The following is a 19,012-nucleotide window of genomic DNA, read 5'->3' as shown; positions in this document are numbered from 1 at the left end:
CCTGGGAGGCAGAGGTTGCAGTGAGCCGAGATCGCAGTACTGCACTCCAGCCTGGGCAACAGAACAAAGCATGTGTTTGTATGCATTTGACCCTCTCTATGCTATCCAAAGCCACTATCAAAGAGATGGCTTCCTGTGTTGTGGAAGCTAGATGAATGCCAGGAAAGGGTAAAGAAGTGGCAAAATTGTAGCCTTTACCTCTTTCATTACCTTAGTTGTCTTAAATATACTGACAACTAATTATGGTACAGAATAAGACCAAACAAAAACAAAAATTTTTGTGATTTCCTCCTTGAGACTGAAAATACCAATAGAGTTATTTGAAATAAAAGGAACTGCCAGGCGCAGTGGCTCATGCCTGTAATCCCACCATTCTGAGAGGCTGACGGTGGGCAGATCACCTGGGGTCAGGAGTTCAAGACCAGGCTGGCCAACATGGCAAAACCCCGTCTCTACTAAAAATACAAAAATTAGCCAGGCGTGGTGGCTCTCACACCTGCAATCCCAGCTACTCGGGAGGCTGAGGCATGAGAATTGCTTGAACCCTGGAGGCAGAGGTTGCAGTGAGCCAAGATCGCGCCACTGCACTCCAGCCTGGGGGATAGAGTGAGACCTTGTCTCCAAATAAAATAAAATAAAAGGAACCAATTGTAAAATCAGTGTCTGATAAAATCTTCTACCAATAAAGGCTCTCAATAGGCTAAAGAATAATCAATTGACAACATCAAATAGACTGAATTAGTTGAACTAAAACTGATACGAATGCTGATGTCAAGTGATGTCTGTAGGCGAGTGGGCTCAAAGGGTGGAGGGTATGGTATCACTGTACTGGATGTGTCTTAAAATGGGGCAGGAATCCTACCAATAATATGGGAGGATGATCCCACCCAGCTATTTGCTGTATAAAAATTTGAGGAAAACAGAAGTAAGAAAAGCTATGGTCAGGACACTTTTTAAAATTGCTTCTTACAGGTCTTTTGTTCCTCCCCTAAGTTAGGTCTCAGCTAAAACCAACTCCAACTGAAGCCAAGATATTTAATACATTAGACATGAAGAACCAGAAGAGTAGACCAGGAGTCACGCAGAGGCTCTAGGACATTATGCTGGGCACTGTAAGGACACTCTAGATGTGGAAAAGGACAGCAACTCAATGTCAAAGATAAAAGCTTATCCTTACTTAAGGTTCGGCATTTCAAGATGAATAAAAACACAGGCTTTTCTTATTTAGAATGGCAATTCTGACAGCTAAAAGGCTATCCAGCTACCATTGTTCTAGGGTTTACCCTCCCACCTTTTGAAGTTCCAGGTACAAAGAGCCTAAAAGGACACTTGGCTCACCTGGGCTGTGAATGGCACTCTGGGGAAGTGCATTGGTGATGTTGGGCAGCTCATGTCCATAGTTTCCATCCTCCAGGGGACAGACATCCAGGTCGCTCCACTTCTGCAGCTGCTGCAGCCAGCAGGATTTCTCCTCCAGTTTGCAGTGTGGATTTAAAATTATGCACACCCATAAAGCCCCTGGAAAATAAAGCAACCCATATTCTTAACATCTCTCCTTTGATGTGTGTGTAAGCCTTAATGTTTCAGTTTCATTTTTAGATGGTAGAGAAAGTTTCCAAAGCATTAACTTTTCTTAATATAAAAAACTTGCTAAGATTTTCAGAACTGGCTTGTTTTTCCTTCCCAACACTTCCTTAAAGTAGAGTGACTATCTTATTTCAATCTGTGTGCCTGTGATATAAAGACAGATTTAGGCTTGAACTCTGAGCTCAAATCTGCAGTGTAATAAATATTTATTAAGAGCCTCCTATGTTAAGGCTCTGTGCTGGTGAATAAAACAGACACTGTTCCTACCCTTGAGGAACTGTCTAGTGAGGGAGACAGATAAATAAACATAATTCCATTTGAATATGATAAGTATTAAGATAAAGATATGTTCAGGGTAGGAAAGCAGCATAGAGGAAGGGCATTTAACACAAGGACATGGTTGGAAGTGAGGAAGTCAGAAAAGGTTTTATTTTTTTGCTTAGCTGAACTTCCTGAGTTTCATCAAATCATTCAATTGTAAAACTGAGATCATAAAAATACCTACTTTGTAGGGATATTGTGAGAATTTAATGAGATAACCTTTGTAAAGGGTCTAGCATATTACCTAGCACATAGTAGAATCTTAGTATTTGCTTATCCAAGAAAAATAATTTATTTGGACTTGGATTTTCAAACTGCTGATAACTTGTGATGCCTTAAAACCATTACTTTCTTGGGATTTTTTTTTTTTTTTTTTTTTGAGACAAAGTCTCGCTCTTGCCCCCCAAGCTGGAGTGAGATGGGGCGATCTTGGCTCACTGCTGCAACCTCCACCTCCTGAGTTCAAGCAATTCTCCGGCCTCAGCGCCCCCCCTCGCACCCCACCCCCAACCCCAGTAGCTGGGATTACAGGCATCCGCCACCATGCCCGGCTAATTTTTGTATTTTTAGTAGAGATGAGGTTTCACCATGTCGGCTAGGTTTGTTTAGAACTCCTGACCTCAGGTGATCCACTCGCCTTGGCCTCCCAAAGTGCTGGGATTACAGGCGTGAGCCACCATGGCTGGCTGCAGTGTGTCTTAATATAAACATCCTTTAGGATGTAGTTACATCCATGGATAGAAGTACATTTGGACACTATTTCAAAGCCTCTCAAAGCCAAATAGGAATGTTTTGAAAAGCCATCTTAGCCTCAATTTCAGATATTAATTGAAGATGAAAATTAATTTCTGGCTGGGTGCTGTGGCTCACACTTATAATCCCAGCACTTTGGCAGGCCAAGGAGGGCAGATCACTTGAGCTCAGGAGTTCGAGACCAGCCTGGGCAACATGGTGAAACCCTGTCTCTCCCAAAAATACAAAAAATTAGCTGGGCATGGTGGTATGCATCCAGCTGGTCCCAGCTACTCAGGAGACTGAGGTGGGAGGATTGTTTGAGCCCAGGAGGTGGAAGTTACAGTGAGCCGAGATCACACCACTGCACTCCAGCATGGGTGATGGGAAAAAAAAAAAAGAAAAAACCCTCATTTCTATTTTTTCAATTCAATTTTTTAAATGTACCATGAAAAAGAAACTATATTATGTGTTGGGTGCAGTGGCTCACTCCTGTAATCCTAGCGCTGTGGGAGGCTGAGGTGGGCGGATCACCTGAGGTCAGGAGTTCAAGACCAGCCTGACTGCCATGGAGAAACCCCGTCTCTACTAAAAATACAAAAAATTAGCCAGGTGTGTTGGTGCATGCCTGTAATCCCAGCTACTTGGGAGGCTGTGGTAGGAGAATCGGTTGAATCTGGGAGGCGGAGGTTGCAGTGAGCTGAGATCCCGCCATTGCACTCAAGCCTGAGCAACAAGAGTGAAACTCCGTCTCAAACAAAAAAAAAAAAAAAAAAAAAGAAAAAAGGAACTGATACTTACAACAGTGACTCTTTAGGGGATTATAGTAACATTTATTTTACAGTTTAAGAAGGGCTTTTCATCTATAGTGTAGAAACAGATTTTCATATTTAATCTTCATAGGTAAAAAAGAGGACCAAAAAAAGAAGCTACTAAATCTGGCAACTTCAGAAGAACTCTGGTGACCTTAGGAATGGCAAAATCAATAGGATAATAGGAATGGAAAACAGATTGGGTGAGATGAGAGGCTTAAGAGGTAAAGAAACAGGGTGCTAATTCTAGTCCTGGAGGAGTTCCAATTTCCTAGGCATTTTGATATTAAGAAGGGGATCCTGGCCGGGTGCGGTGGCTCATTCCTGTAATCCCAGCACTTTGGGAGGCGGAGGCAGGTGGATTGCTTGAGGTCAGGAGTTCGAGACCAGCTTGGCCAACATGGTGAAACCCCATCTCTACTAAAAATACAAAAAATTAGCCAGGCATCATAGTGTGTGCCTATAATCCCAGTTACTCAGGTGGCCAAGGCAAGAGAATCTCTTGAGTCCAGGAGGCAAAGGTTGCAGTGAGCCAAGATTGAGCTACTGCACTCCAGCCTGGGCGACAGAGCGAGACTCTGTTTCAAAAAAAAAAAAAAAAAAAAGGATCCCTAGAAAGTGAGCACAAGTACTTTCACCTATAAGTTACAAATGAGTTTTCTGTCTTATTAATTACATCCTTATAAATTTGTTTCAATACAATTACAACCCTGAGAAAGAGACAAAGCAAAAAATCCTACTAGTTGCCTGTATAAAACATCACTCACAAGACTGTTATCAGTATCCAGAAGCATATTTTCCTACAACTTAAAAAAAAGTGTTGGCTTGGTACAGTGTCTCATGCTTGTAATACCAGTGCTTGGGGAGGCTGAGGTGGAGGATCACAAAGCCAGGAGTTTGAGATCAGCCTGGGCAACATAGTGAGACCCTACCTCTACAAAAAGTTAGAATTGGCTGAGTGTGATAGCCTCTGCCTGTAATCCCAGCTACTTGGGAGGCTGAGGTGGAAGTATTTCTTGATCCCAGGAGTTTGCGTTGCAGTGAGTTATGATCACACCACTGTATTCCAGCCTAGGGGACAGTGAGATCCTGTCTCAAAGTAAATCAATAAAAATAAATTTGGCCTGGGCGTGGTGGCTCATGTCTATGGTCCCAGCACTTTGGGAGGCCGAGGCAGGTGGAACACTTGAGGTCAGGAGTTTGAGACCAGCCTGGCCAACATGGTGAAACCCTGTCTCTACAAAAGTAGAAAAATTAGCCGGGCATGGTGGTGCGCGCCTGTAGTCTCAGCTACTTGGGAGGCTGAGGCAGAAGAATTGAGTGAACCCAGGAGGCAGAGGTTGCAGTGAGCTGAGATCGCACCACTGCACTCCAGACTGGGCAACAGAGTGAGACTCTTTCTCAAAAAACAACAACAAAAAATTTTAAAAGTGTCAAAAACTCAAAGCAAAGGTAGCTACTATGGAAATTAAAAGTTTACGTAATTATTAAATATTAAATATAATAATAAAATAATAGCTATCACTGATTTCATCAGCTAGGGATTAAGGTGTTAAGCACTTTATCTCATTCAGTCCTCTAACTCTGAGGGTCAACAGGTCTTGGTTTGGATGTAAAAGAAAATAGGGAATCAAGGATAACCCTTAAATTTTCTTCTTGAGCAATGATGGAGTCTCGCTCTGTCACCGAGGCTGGAGTGCAGTGGCATGATCTCAGTTCACTGCAATGTCTGCCTCCCAGGTTCAAGCGATTCTCCTGCCTCAGCCTCCTAAGTAACTGGCATTACAGGCACCTGCCACCATGCCCGGTTAATTTTTTGTATTTTTTTTAAGATGGAGTCTCATTGTGTCGCCTAGGCTGGAGTGCAGTGGCACGGTCTTGGCTCACTGCAAGCTCGCCTCCCGGGTTCATGCCATTCTCCTGCCTCAGCCTCCCGAGTAGCTGGGACTACAGGCGCCCACCACCATGCCTGGCTAATTTTTTGTATTTTTAGTAGAGATGGGGTTTCACCGTGTCAGCCAGGATGGTCTCAATCTCCTGACCTCGTGATCCGCCCGCCTTGGCCTCCCAAAGTGCTGGGATTACAGGCGTGAGCCACTGTGCCCGGCCAGTTTTTTGTATTTTTAATAGAGACAGGGTTTCACCATGTTGGCCAGGCTTGTCTTGAACCCCTGACCTCAGGTGATCTGCCTGCCTTGTCCTCCCAAAGTGCTAGGATTACAGGCGTGAGACACCGTGCCTGGCCATTGAGCAACAAGATAATACATCTTGATGCTATATATTGAGATGGCGACAACAAGGGGAAAACAAGGCTTTGGCAGGAAAATTAAGAGTTCTGTGATGTCTGTATTAACTTTGAGATGTTTCTTAGAAGTGATGGGCAGCTGGACACAGCCTGGAGCTCATGGGAAAGATCAGGGCTAGAGACATACATTTGTGATTTATCTGCATCTGGATAGTATTTAAAGCCATGGGACTGAATATATAATCATTTAGGTAGAGAACGTAAACAGGAAAGTGGATGCTGGGGGGCACTCAATATTTAGAAGGGTTGAGGAAAGGCAGAGAAGTCTGCAAAGGAGACTGAGTGAAAGTCACCAGGAACACAGTGGGGAAACCCAGAGGGTATGCAGTTATGGAAACCAAGAGAAGAGTGTTTCAGAAAGAGTATGGGCATGTGGCTCGTGCCTGTAATCCCAGCACTTTGGGAGATGGAGGCGGTAGAATTGCTTGAGGCTAGGAGTTCAAGACCAGCCTGGGTAACATAGCGAGACCCTGTTGCTACAAAAGGAAGGAAAAATAAAAGAGTATGGTCAAGTTTACTGAAAACTGCTAAGCGTTTTGAAGTAAGATAAGAACAGAGAAGTGACTGTTGTATTTAGCAATATGGAAATTATTTGTGATTTCGACAACAGCTACTTCAGGAGACTGGCAGCAATGGGCAATGGAAACCCAACTGGAGTGGGCTCAAGAAAGAATGGAGGGGAGCAAATGGAAAGAGTGACCACAGATAATTTTTTAAAGAAGTGTTATTTCAAAGGGGAGAAGAGAAATGGGTTAATAGTTGGTGAGGACAGTTGGAATATCAAAGGAGTATTTTTTAAAATTTGAGATCAAAGATATTAGAGCAGGTGAGGCACGGTGACTCACGCCTGTAATCTCAACACTTTGGGAGGCCGAGGTGGGTGGATCACCTGAGGTCAGGAGTTCGAGACCAGCCTGGCCAACATGGTGAAACCCCATCTCTACTAAAAATACAAAAATTAGCTGGGCCATGGTGGTGCATGCCTGTAGTCCCAGCTACTCAGGGGGCTGGGGCAGAAGAATTGCTTGAACCCAGGAGGCAGAGGTTGCAGTGAGCCAAGAGTGTGCCACTGCCAAGACTGCGCCACTGCACTCCATCCTGGGTGACAGAGTGAGACTCTGTCTCAAAAAAAAAAAAAAAAAGATATTAGAGCATATTTGTATGCTGATGGAAATGATCCTGTAGAGAGAAAAAAGTTAATAATGCCCAAGCAAAGAAATAATTGTAGGAGCAACATTCTTGAGAAAAGGAGATAGAACAGAACCCAGAGCAAACACGTAAGGGTTGGCCTTTCATGACAGCAGAGATACTTTATGGATTTTAATGGAGGAGAAGGCAAACCATATGGGTAGAGACATAGAAAGCATTAGTAGATTTGTAGGTGGGGAGATGATGAAACTTCATGTGTGATCGGTCCCATTTTCTCTAGTTCAGAAATGGAAAGTAGTGAGCCATTTCTCTCTATATCTGTAGTTCCTACAAACCCTGCCTAGGTTCTCCATAGGTGTATAGGCCTTGTGATCTGTAAGGAGCCCTAAGAATAGCTAGGGGAGCCCTTAGAATAGTTAGGGGAAGCATGAATGCACTGTGTTCTAGTGTCTAACCTAATAAGCCTTCTCTAAGTGCAGTGGTTCTCAAAGTGTGGTCTCTGGATCAGCAGCATCAGCATCCCCTGGGAATTTGTTTGAAATGCAAATTCTCAGGCTCCACTCCAAACCTACTGATTCAGAAACTCGGGATAGGGCCCAGTGATCTGTTTAAACAAGTACTCCGGGTGATTCTGAAAGGTTTGAGAACCACTGTCTTAGCAGAATGCTGAGGGTTTCTTGGATGGTAGGTAGAGTAATTTGTTAGATATGAAAATGCCAGAAGCAAGAGTTTTTCATAATGAACCCAAGTATATAACAAGAGTTTCAAAAGCACCAGGAGCCATCTCTACTTACTTCCTCCCAACTACCTTTGTCCCAGAGGTAAAGCCCAAGTTCACAGCACAATCCTGTGACTGGTTCAGAAATTAAGACATTCAGGCCTCAGATGAAACGGACTCTCCCAAGGCTAACTTCAAGTTCTTAAGGAACATGCACTTTGAAGAAATAAAAGGACTTAAGATAGAATTGAGGGAGATGTTACAGAGGGATATTTGATTTAAAGTCAGACAGATTGGGCTTCCAGTGTTAGAGCCAAAACTTACTAGTGTGTGACCCTGAGATCAGGGTATGGAAGATTCTGAAAGCAGGGCAAGAAGTATTAGCATTGCAAAACTGGTCTTAGAGCAAGGGAATGCTAAAGAGAAATGATGGCCACAGAGGACTGCCTTGATGAGGGAGAACCTAGAACAGTGAGGCCATTAGAAGGTTACAGTTCTAATCTAATCTAAAAGTTTCACGGGGGAATGGACACTACATTGCATTTTAAAGGTTGAGAAATCAAATAAAGTTGGTCACTGGATGTAGGGAATGAAAGAAAAATGAGTGCTTAGCAATAAGTTTGGTAAAGTAAGGAATGGTGGTGCCAATGCCAGTCACAAGAGCCTTTTTTTGTAGGAGAAAGCCCAAGTTCATTTTTGATTTCTCATTGGAAATGGTCAGTGGACATCTACTCATGTGGGACTATAACTCAGATGAGTAGAAAGAATATAAAGGTGAAATGACCATATAAGTAAGCTCTGAAGCTATGATATTTAAAAAAAGTTATCAAGGGAATATAGAGAAGGAAGAATAGAAGGTTAAGTCCAAGTATTGGAAACTGCCCTACGTCTTAAAGGTCTGGCTGGGAGTGATACAGAACAGCAGGCTCGGGAAAAGCAACAAAAGTGAGGCTGATAAGTATTTGGAGAGCCAGGTTACTGCCATGAAACAGAAGCCAAGCAAAGAGGTTTTCTCTCAACAAAGGTTTCCACGTGTTAACATCTGGAACAGAATGCTTGATGTCAATAGCAAAGCACAATGCTGTGGAAGCAACAAAAGTGAGTTCAGTGTTACTCTGGGTGGCCTCTGTAGAACCTAAGTCTTCTACCAGCTGGACTTAGCAAGATCCATGCAACGACTGATGGCAAGGGTTCATAAACACTGTTGCCACAGGGCAAGATGGTAGAACAAAGCACTTCTCTGAACGATGGGAACTTACCTAGCTCATCCCAGAGCTGCCTGCACTTGTCTGTCATGTTTGTTCCTTGCTGCCTCCAGAGTGTGAGTCGTGGGTCAGCCACAAACTGCTCAGTTATTAGTGTCAGCATCCTTGCTCCATTGGAATCTCTCATCCGCAGCATTTCTCGAACCTGACACATAAGAAGTGGCAAGGGATTGGTGATTGTGCATCACAAAAAAGTAGGAGGAGAAGGAAGTGGGGGAGGGGGAAGTGAAGATGAAGTATCTGAGTACACCATGTCCAAAAGAGCCAGAAAGAAGGCCTCTTGTTCTGTAAGCAAGATCTCTGCATGTACCAAGAAAGCCTGATGTTCACAATGAGATACCACTTCACACCCACTAGGATGGCTAGAATTAAAAAGTCAGATAACAAGTGTTGGACAGGATGTAAAGAAATTGACACATCATACACTGTTGGTAGGAACGTAAAATGATGCAGCCACCTTGGAAAACAGACTGGCAGTTCTTCAAATGATTAAGCATAGAGTTACCATATGACCCATCAATTCCACTCCAAGAAAGAAATGAAAATATATGTCCACATAGAACCTTATACAAGAATGTTTATAGCAGCACTATTCATAATAGCCAAAAGGTAGAAACAACTCAAATGTTCACTAACAGATGAATGGATAAATAAAACGTAGGGTATCCACATTTTGAACAATAAATCCACATTTATTGTTCAGACATAAAAAGGAATGAAGTACTGATTCATGCTATGACACTGATGAATCTTAAAAACATTATGCTGAGTGAAGGAAGCCAATCATAAAAGACTACATACTATATGAATGATTCCATTCATATGAAAGTCCAGAATAGGGAAATCTATAGAGACAGAAAGTAGATTAGTGGTTTCTTAGGGCTGGGGGAGGGAGACATAGAGGACAAGGGAGGGATAGGTAAGGGTATGGGGTTTCTTTTTGAGGTGATGAAAATGTCCTAAAGTTGATTGTGGTGATGGCTGCATATAACTATGAATATACTAAAAACCACTGAACTGAATTTTAACACTTTAAATGGGTGAATTGTATAGTATATGAATTATATCTCACTGAAGGTATTAAGGGGAAAAAAAAAGAAAAGAAAAACAGCCTGCTGTGAGAGCCCCTAGTTTCAAAATATTAAGTGTCTTTAGGAACAATGTTGAAACTCTAGTCTTCAGGCTTCATCAGGCAGCACTGGATTAAAAGGAGAGGGAAGGTAGTTTCCTTGCTAAAATGCCCCAGCAATACTAACTCATTTAGAGAGCAGAGCAGAAGGAACAGGACTACCAGGTTGAGGTGGGAGGCCTCCTTGGATGCAACCTCCTCAGGTCTGGTCAGCCTCTCCCACTAGATTTCAAGTATTCAGTTCAGCTATGTCAAGTGAGCTAGGTATAATGCATGAAGCCTGAAGTGTGGTGTGCCCAGTCTGACTTAAGCTTCTTTTGTCAACAACAAAAGAAAAACACCTTTTCATATCTTACCTTGGCAAACATTGAGTTGAGTTGCTTTCCAGAGCCACAGTAACCGCCCTGGGAGAGAAAAAGCTTCACTTGTTCTTTCACCTGTTCTTCATCCAAATGCCAACAGTTCTCATCGTCAATGCTGGCCCCAGCTGTGGGGTCAGGGGCACCTATGAAGAATGAGAACAGTGAAATGAATCACCTGAGTTCACATGCTACACATTCAGCTGGAGGGGCACTTTGTGAGCATATTCAAACAGAGATGGGTCATTCTGCTTTAATATGGGTTTTGTCAACTGTATAGTCCTAAACAAAATAAATAAATACATAAAATTAATTTTTCAAAAAGCCTAAATTAAAAGATCTAATGCTACTTGCATGTTCACTTAAGTCTCAGTTATAGCTTCATCTAAGATCTACAGATACCACTGTAGGGGAAAAAAGGTTAGAAGAGATATACAATATGCAAATTGTGCATTTTTTTCCCCAGGAGAGTGACATTTTGTTTCTTCTTTTTGCTCTTCTATGAAGTTCAAATATGCCTTACTAGGCACACATTATTTTAAAATAAAAATACATTCTTTGAACATGAAAAGTTCTTTTTGTTTGTTTGAGACAGGGTCTCACTCTGTCACCCAGGCTGCTGGAGTGCAGTAGCGTGATCATGGTTCATGGCAGCCTCGACCTCCCAGGCTCCATCGATCCTTCCACCTCAGCCTCCCAAGTAGGTGGCACCACAGGAGAGGGCCAGCACGCCCAACTATTTTAAAACAATTTTTTGTAGAGACAGGGTTTTGCCATGTTTCCCAGGCTGGTCTCAAACTCCTGGGCTCAAGCAATCCTCCCAACTCAGTCTCCCAAAGTACTGGGATTACAGGCCAAAAAAATTCTGTTTTTTAAAGTTCACTAGAAAATTGTCCCCTAAAGCATAAGTAGAGTTTCATACAGGGTGATATGATTTTATAAATTTTTATAAAATATATTTTCATATTGAGTTCACCTTGACAAAACCACTTAAAACATAGTTATAGTTATTTACACATCCCTCTCTCCTAGTAGTCTGTTAACTCCTTACTCACAGTTGAATCCCCAGTTGAATCCAAAGCTGTATCACCTATAGCATAGTGCTGATAATGTGACAAGCACTCTGAAAATGTCTGTGAAATGAAAACTGAATCATCTTTCACTCTCTTATAGACAGAGTGCTGTAATAATTTGTTTTTTAAAAAATTTTAACTGACAAATAATAATTGTGTGTATATATGGGGTACAATGTAATGTTTTAATCTATGCATACTTTTTTTTTTTTTTTGAGACAGAGTCTCACTCTGTCATCCAGGTTGGAGTGCAGTGGCACGATCTCGGCTCACTGCAACCTCCACCTCCCAGGTTCAAGTGATTTTTGTGCCTCAGCTTCCCAAGTAGCTGGGATTTCAGGCATGTGCCACCATGCCTGGCTAATTTTTGTATTTTTGGCAGAGATGGGGCATCGCCATGTTGGCCAGGCTGGTCTCAAACTCCTGGCCTCAAGTGATCTGCCTGCCTTGGCCTCCCAAAGTGCTGGGATTACAGGTGTGAGCCACCATGCCCACCCAGCCTGACCTATGTATACATTATAGGAAGATTTGATCAAGCCAATTAACATACCCATCACCTCACCAGTTTGGTTTTTTTTTTTTTTGATGTGGTAAGAATGTTAAAAATCTATTTTAGTACTTTTGAAATATACATTATTGGTTGGGTGCAGTGGCTCATGCCTGCACTCCCAGCACTTTGGGAGGCTGAGGCAGGTGGATCACTTGAGGCCAGGAGTTTGAGACTAGCCTGACCAACATGGCGAAACCCTCCTCTACCAAAAGTAGAAAAATTAGCTGGGTGTAGTGCTGTATGCCTGTAATCCCAGCTACCTGGGAGACTGAGGCACGAGAATTGCTTGAACCTGGGAGGTGAACATTGCAGTGAGCCGAGATCGTGCCACTGCACTCCCGCCTGGGCAACAGAGTGAGACCCTGTCTCAAAAAACAACAAAAATGACAACATTATTATTAACTGTGGTCACCATGTAGTGCAATAGATTACTAAAACTTATTCTGTGACAAGTTTTTAGAAACCTACCTCCAAGTGACAATAGTCCATAAATCAATACTCTATAGGTGTGGTCATGCCATAGGTTACAAATTCATGTCATGTTTAATCAGTTTGCCTTACTCCTCGTCTCCCTATGTCAGAACTCTGCTTAAATAAAATTTGGGTCAGCACAACAAAGCTACTCCTTTGCTATGCTTTTTTGTAGTATATCTTATTCTCTAGGGAATTAGGAGGGCTCACATATTCACTCATTCCACAAATACAAATTAACACATATGATCTGCCACTTTATTGTATCTATTCTATGCTACTTTTCTTCAAATGTCTTATTCTAAACATAGTTTTTTGTTGTTTGTTTTAGACAGGGTCTCACTCTGTTGCCCAGGCTGGAGTGTAGTGGTGCCATCATGGCTCACTGCATCCTCAACCTCCTGTGCTCAAGTGATCCTACCACCTTAGCTTCCCAAGTAGCTGGGACTAAAGACATGCACCACTATGCCCAGCTAATTTATTTTTAATTTTTTTTTGTAGAGATAGGGTCTTGCTATATTGCCCAGGCTGGTCTCGAACTCCTGGGCTCAAGAGATCCTCCCACCTCCGCCTCCCAAAGTGTTATTACAGGCATAACCCACCATACCTGGCCGAGTTTTTTAAAAAATAATTTCAACTCTTATTTTAGATTCAGGGGATATACGTACAGGTTTGTTACATGGGTATACTGTGTGATGCTGAGGTTTGGGGTAAAAATGATCCCATCACCCAGGTAGTGAGCATAGTACCCAATAGGTACTTTTTCAGATCTTGTCCCTTCCTTTTCTCTCCTCTTGAGTAGTTCCCAGTGTCTACTGTCCCCATCTTTATGACCATGTGTAACCAATGCTTAGCTCCCACTTATAAGTGAGAACATGTGGTATTTGGCTTCCTATTTCTGAATTAATTTACTTAGGATAATGGCCTCCAGCTGCATCCACATTGCTGCAGAGGAAATTATTTTGGTCTTTTTTTAATAGCTGCATTGAATTCCATGATGTATATGTACCATATTTGCTTTATCCAATCCACTGCTGTTGGGCACCTAGGTTGATTCCACGTCTTTGCTATTGTGAACATATGAGTGCCTGTATCTTTTTGGTAGAATGATTTATTCTCCTTTGGGTATATGCCCAGTAATGGGATTGCTGGGTGGCATCGTAGTTCTGTTTTAAGTGCTCTGAGAACTCTCCAAATAAACTTAGTTCTGATCATAATCACTTCCCTGCTCAAAAGTATTCAGTCATGCCCTATTCTTACTAAATTACGTCCAAATGCCCTAGCATGCCATTCAAGGCCCTCTATGCTCAGGCCCTTTTATTTTTCATCTTGTCTTCCCCTACACTTATGATATGCATCAGCCAGAAAGAGTGTTCCCAGAAGTCAACCACATTAGCTTATGACATACTTTTCCTCCTCCTTCCTCTAACCTGTTCTTTGACCAAAAAACCCAGCAGTTCTCATTTGTTAATATTACTTCAGCTCCAGAGTCAGGGCCGCAATGAGAAACAGAAACCATAGGAAGGCGCAGTGGCTCACACCTGTAATCCCAGCACTTTGGGAGGCTGAGGCGGGCGGATCATGAGGTCAGGAGATTGAGACCATCCTGGCTAACACAGTCTCTACTAAAAATACAAAAAATTAGCCGGGCGTGGTGGTGGGTGCATGTAGTCCCAGGTACTTGGGAGGCTGAGGCAGGAGAATGGTGTGAACCCGGAAGGCGGAGCTTGCAGTGAGCCGAGATTGCGCCACTGCACTCCAGCCTGGGCGACAGAGTGAGACTCTGTCTCAGAAAAAAAAAAAAAGAAATCATAAAATTAGTGTACAGAGAGGCTAACACTGCTGAGGTTCATGTATTGCCAGTTTACTTGGCAACAGATTTCTTTTTTAACCTCACTGAATTAGCCATATACTCCATTGCCACCTGCCGAAAGTATGTCCATCTTATTACGCTCATGTGCTGAGCATATAAAGGCAATAACTCTATTTTTTGTATTTGTATTCTCCTGATATTCATTCACTTACTAATTAACATTCTACATAGTACTTTATTATTACGTTCCTTAAATGTTCTTCATAGCACTTTATTATTACTTCTCTTGCACCTTGTTTTACATTAGAATTTTGCATTTCTCATATATTCCCAACTAAATTGAAATTTTTTAAAAATAGGGATTCATTTTTGTACTTCACAGTGTCAGGCTCATCACAGCACTGAGTTAATATTTATAGAATCAACAAATACATATCTCACTAAGCACCACATAGGCATATATTGTGTCCTATGCTTCTTTTATATCCCAAAAGTGGCAAAACAAAACAAATATACTCCTTATCCTTAAATATTTGTAAGTAACAAGAATTTATTGAGTTCTTTCTATATGCTAGAGGCACTTTTTATACATATACCCATTAGAATGTATGCTCCTTGAGGGCAAAAGTTTTTGTTTGCTGGTATATTCACAACACATAGAAAGGTGCCTGCCATATAGTAGGTGCTCAATAAATATTTATCGAATAAATTCCAAGGAACCTTCATAACAACTCTATGAGGCCATATTATTCTCCTAATTTTAAAATGAAGAAACTAAAGTTTAGACAAGGTAACTTAGATGTAAAGTATATCAGCCAGGATATATATATTGGTCTCTTTCCAAAGCCTGTCTCTTTACTACAAGGCTATACTTTGGCCTTCAGTCTCATACCACTGGATTCACTAGTTGGTTTTAGGTCCCCTGAAGTTGTAACTGATGGTGTATCTGAAGATAGCCAAATCCCATATTTTCTCAGCTTATTCTGCTACAGAGAATATGGAATTAGTCAGAATAATGCATTTTTCCCACAGTGAGGATAATTAGAGTTCTTACCAGTACAGTGATTCTCAGATATTAATATACAAAATAATTACTTGGGGTTTCTGTGAAAAATGCAGGTTATGGAGTCTAACTCCTAACAATTCTGGTTTTCAGGAGATCCATAGAGATAAAACTGAGATAAACCAGGTTAAACCAAGGACTGGGTTGTTGAGTACCTTGGAGCTAAGGATTGGGGTTGGAATGAACAGCAATGGTGCTCCAGCAGCAGAGGGCAGAGATGGTTTGAATACCAATTCTGACCCTGGGGTGGTTAAGTTAGGATATGAAAAAGCAGGAACAGGATCTAGTCTTTTAGGGCAGTCGGCCTTAAACAACTGGCTGGAAGTGTGGACTGACACCCTCTCCTCTAAGGGTTTGAAGGGGTATGGAAAAAAGTGGAGAACCCTTGGCACCCAGGTGATGATAGCGGCAGTAGCTGTGGAAGAAATAAGGCACAGTTTATAAATACCTAGTGTATATCTAGGGAGAACTGCTGGGATAGGGCTAGGACGAGGCAAAACCTTGAGAGTTACTAACAGTACAACTTCACCTAAACTTCAAAAGGGTTTGTTTATTTGATAGGAGAGAAAGGAAAGTAAATTGTACAAATGTTTGCTGGTCTACAATGGACCCCAGGAGAAACTGAGCTGCTAAAATGGGTGACAGCAGCAAAAAAGGAACTGAGTTAATATTTGGGGCATCGAGGTAACAAACTACAAGGAGTTGGTGTGATTGCTGAGGCAAGCAAAGTTATTTGGGAAGAGAATGAACTGGCAAGAGACCCCATGGAGAATTTTCTTTTTTTTAATTCTAATTTTATTATTATTATTATACTTTAAGTTTTAGGGTACATGTGCACAATGTGCAGGTTTGTTATATATGTATACATGTGCCATGTTGCTGTGCTGCATCCATTAACTCGTCATTTAGTATTAGGTATATCTCCTAATGCTATCCCTCCCCCCTCCCCCCACCCCACAACAGTCCCCGGAGTGTGATGTTCCCCTTCCTGTGTCCATGTGTTCTCATTGTTCAATACCCACTTATGAGTGAGAACATGTGGTGTTTGGTTTTTTGTCCTTGTGATAGTTTGCTGAGAATGATGGTTTCCAGTTTCATCCATGTCCCTACAAAGGACATGAACTCTTCATTTTTTATGGCTGTATAGTATTCCCCCCCATGGAGAATTTTCTAAGACATTTTCATTTCTAAGACATTTTCATTTATTCAGCCAATATTTATAGAGAGCTTGATATGTACAGAACCTGTGCCTGTGCCAAATACTGGATATATAATGGTAAACAAAGCAGATACGGAGCTTATAGTTGGGGAGAGAGACCTGAAGCAAATAATCACATGTACACATTTTTGTGTGGAAAGGAAGAAGAGTCAAAGAAGGCTTCCCTGAGAAAGTGACATTTAAGCTGACACTTGAAGAATAAATAGGAGTTAGCCTGGCAGAGAGTGGAAGAAATACTGTGTACTTTTTGTTCAAAAAAAACATTATGTCATAAATTGGTAATTAAATACAACTATAATAAGGGAGGGAGGATAGAAATAGTATGAGAAAGGAGGATATTCTCTCAAGGAGGGGGAATATCATGTGAAAATGCAGGCAAAAGCCAGATCATGCAAAGTTTTGTATGCCACAGAAATTTGGACTCGATCCTAACAGTAATAGGAGGCCACTGAAGGATGGTGGTGTGAAGAATGGAATAGAGGGGATTAATAGTGGAAATTGAAAGATCAGTTAGATGGCTACTATAGCAATTTACGTGAGAGATTATAGTGGTTTGATTTAATAGGGAGAAGTAGAAAATTATGAAATATATTTCAGAGGTAAAATTAACATATCTTGCAATATATTGCATGTGGAATACACAAAAGGCAAAGGTGTTAGGGGTAAGTACAAGGTTTTCATCATGATTCCATGGCTAGATGGTGGTGCTATATGGTGAATACAGGAGAATAAATAAATTTGGGGAAGAAGATAATAAAATCACATTTGGGTATGTTGATCTTGGGATGCCTTTATGACATTAAATAGTTGGATATAGAGTCTAACGCTCAAAAGATATGGGCTGAAGAAATACATGTGTGAGGTTGGGTACAGTGGCTCATGCCTGTAATCCTAGCACTTTGGGAGGCCAAGGTGGGTGTGTTGCTTGAGACCAAGAGTTCAAGACCAGCCTGGGCAACACAGTGAGACCCTGTCTCTATAAAAAAAATACAAAAATTAGCCAAGCATGGTGACATGAGCCTGTAGTCCCAGCTACTTGGGAGGCTGAGGTGGGAGGATCACCTGAGCCCAGTGAGACTGAGGCTGCAGTGAGCTGTGATTGTGCCACTGCATTCCAACCTAGGTGAGAGAGTAAGACCCTGCCTCAAAAAAAAAAAAAAAAAAAAAAAAAGAAATATATTTGTGTGTCTTGGAATGTAGATAATATTTGAAGACAAGGATGTAACTGAGATTGCCTACAGAGATCATATAAAATAAGAAGAGGAGAAAATGTAAGATTAATCTATAAGAAATGTCAATATTCAAAGGTCACAGTAGACGACAGCATTAAGGAATAAACAAGGGCACAAATCACTTAAGTAGATAAACTAGGTGTGGAGTTCACAAAGTGGCTTCTTCAGCTATCTCTCACTAACTCCCAGGCAGCATCTTTTCTAAAAATCCTTTCTTTAGTTTAAAAATCAAATTAAATTAAAATGCCCTTATATGTTCACTGGTTAGAATATTTTAGTCTTTTCACAGAAAGAGATGAGTATGAAACCACTTATCTTTAGTAACAGTGAAGTAGACCTAGTCAATGTAAATGATACTTTAACATTATAGTCTGAATTTTTTCCTAAGGACTAAAACTAATAAGAGAAATGGTGACAAGTGAAGATAAGATAGAAAGGATATCTTTTATAAATAATTATGAAACAAACCATTGTGTGGGTTCAGCCTCCACGTAAGCATTGAGGCTTACATAATGAGACCTGTCCTGAGGGGGTTATTAAGTCTAAGGAAGCAATTTTTCTTTTTTTTTTTCTTTTTCTTTTTTTTTTTTTTGAGATGGAGTCTTACTCTGTTGCCCAGGCTGGAGTGCAGTGGTGTGATCTCAGCTCACTGCAACCTCCGCCTCCAGGGTCCAAGCCATTCTCCTGCCTCAGCCTCCCAAGTGGCTGGGATTACAGGTGGTGCACACTACCATGCCTGGCTAATTTTTGTATTTTTAGTAGAGATGGGATTTCACCATGCTGGCCAGGCTGGTCTTGAACTCCTGACCGCAGGTGATCTGCCTGCCCCAGCCTCCCAAAGTGTTGGGATTACAGGTGTGAGCCACGGTGCCTGGCTGATAAGTGGTAATTTAAAAATTTTAATGTACGGTGAGCTGAAATCATGCCATTGCACTCCAGTCTGGGCAACGAGAGCGAAACTCCGTCTCAAAAAAAAAAATTAATGTATTCCAATTTATTGGCCTTTTCCTACTAAAGAAATTTTTCTCTACCTCAAGGACATGAAGGTGTTCTCTTATCTTTTAGGTTTTACTCTTCTACTTTTCACATTTATATCCACAATCCATCCACAACTGATTTTTCTGAATGGTATCAGGTAGAAATCAAGTTTCAACTGGAAACTTGATTTTTAGTTGATCCAGCATCGCTTATTGAAAAGATTATTCTTTTCCCTT

The 19,012-nt window shown here is 41.5% G+C and overlaps 1 protein-coding gene across 1 annotated transcript in view; it reads right to left on the bottom strand.

The window, feature by feature from the left end:
• Positions 1–19,012, bottom strand: part of ZSWIM5 (zinc finger SWIM-type containing 5) — a 187,123-nt gene that overhangs the window by 33,450 nt on the left and 134,661 nt on the right. Inside the window, exons 3-5 of the mRNA XM_513126.9 lie at positions 10,375–10,523; positions 8,884–9,034; positions 1,339–1,518 (exon numbers count right to left, since the gene is read on the bottom strand). Of these exons, the coding sequence (XP_513126.5) occupies positions 1,339–1,518; positions 8,884–9,034; positions 10,375–10,523 (480 nt within the window). The remainder of the gene's footprint in view (positions 1–1,338; positions 1,519–8,883; positions 9,035–10,374; positions 10,524–19,012) is intronic.

This window comes from Pan troglodytes, chromosome 1 (assembly GCF_028858775.2).
Source record: "Pan troglodytes isolate AG18354 chromosome 1, NHGRI_mPanTro3-v2.0_pri, whole genome shotgun sequence".
Taxonomy (NCBI): Eukaryota; Metazoa; Chordata; class Mammalia; order Primates; family Hominidae; genus Pan; species Pan troglodytes.
Note: the sequence above shows the minus strand (reverse complement) of the source record. Positions and strands in the feature narration are given on the sequence as shown.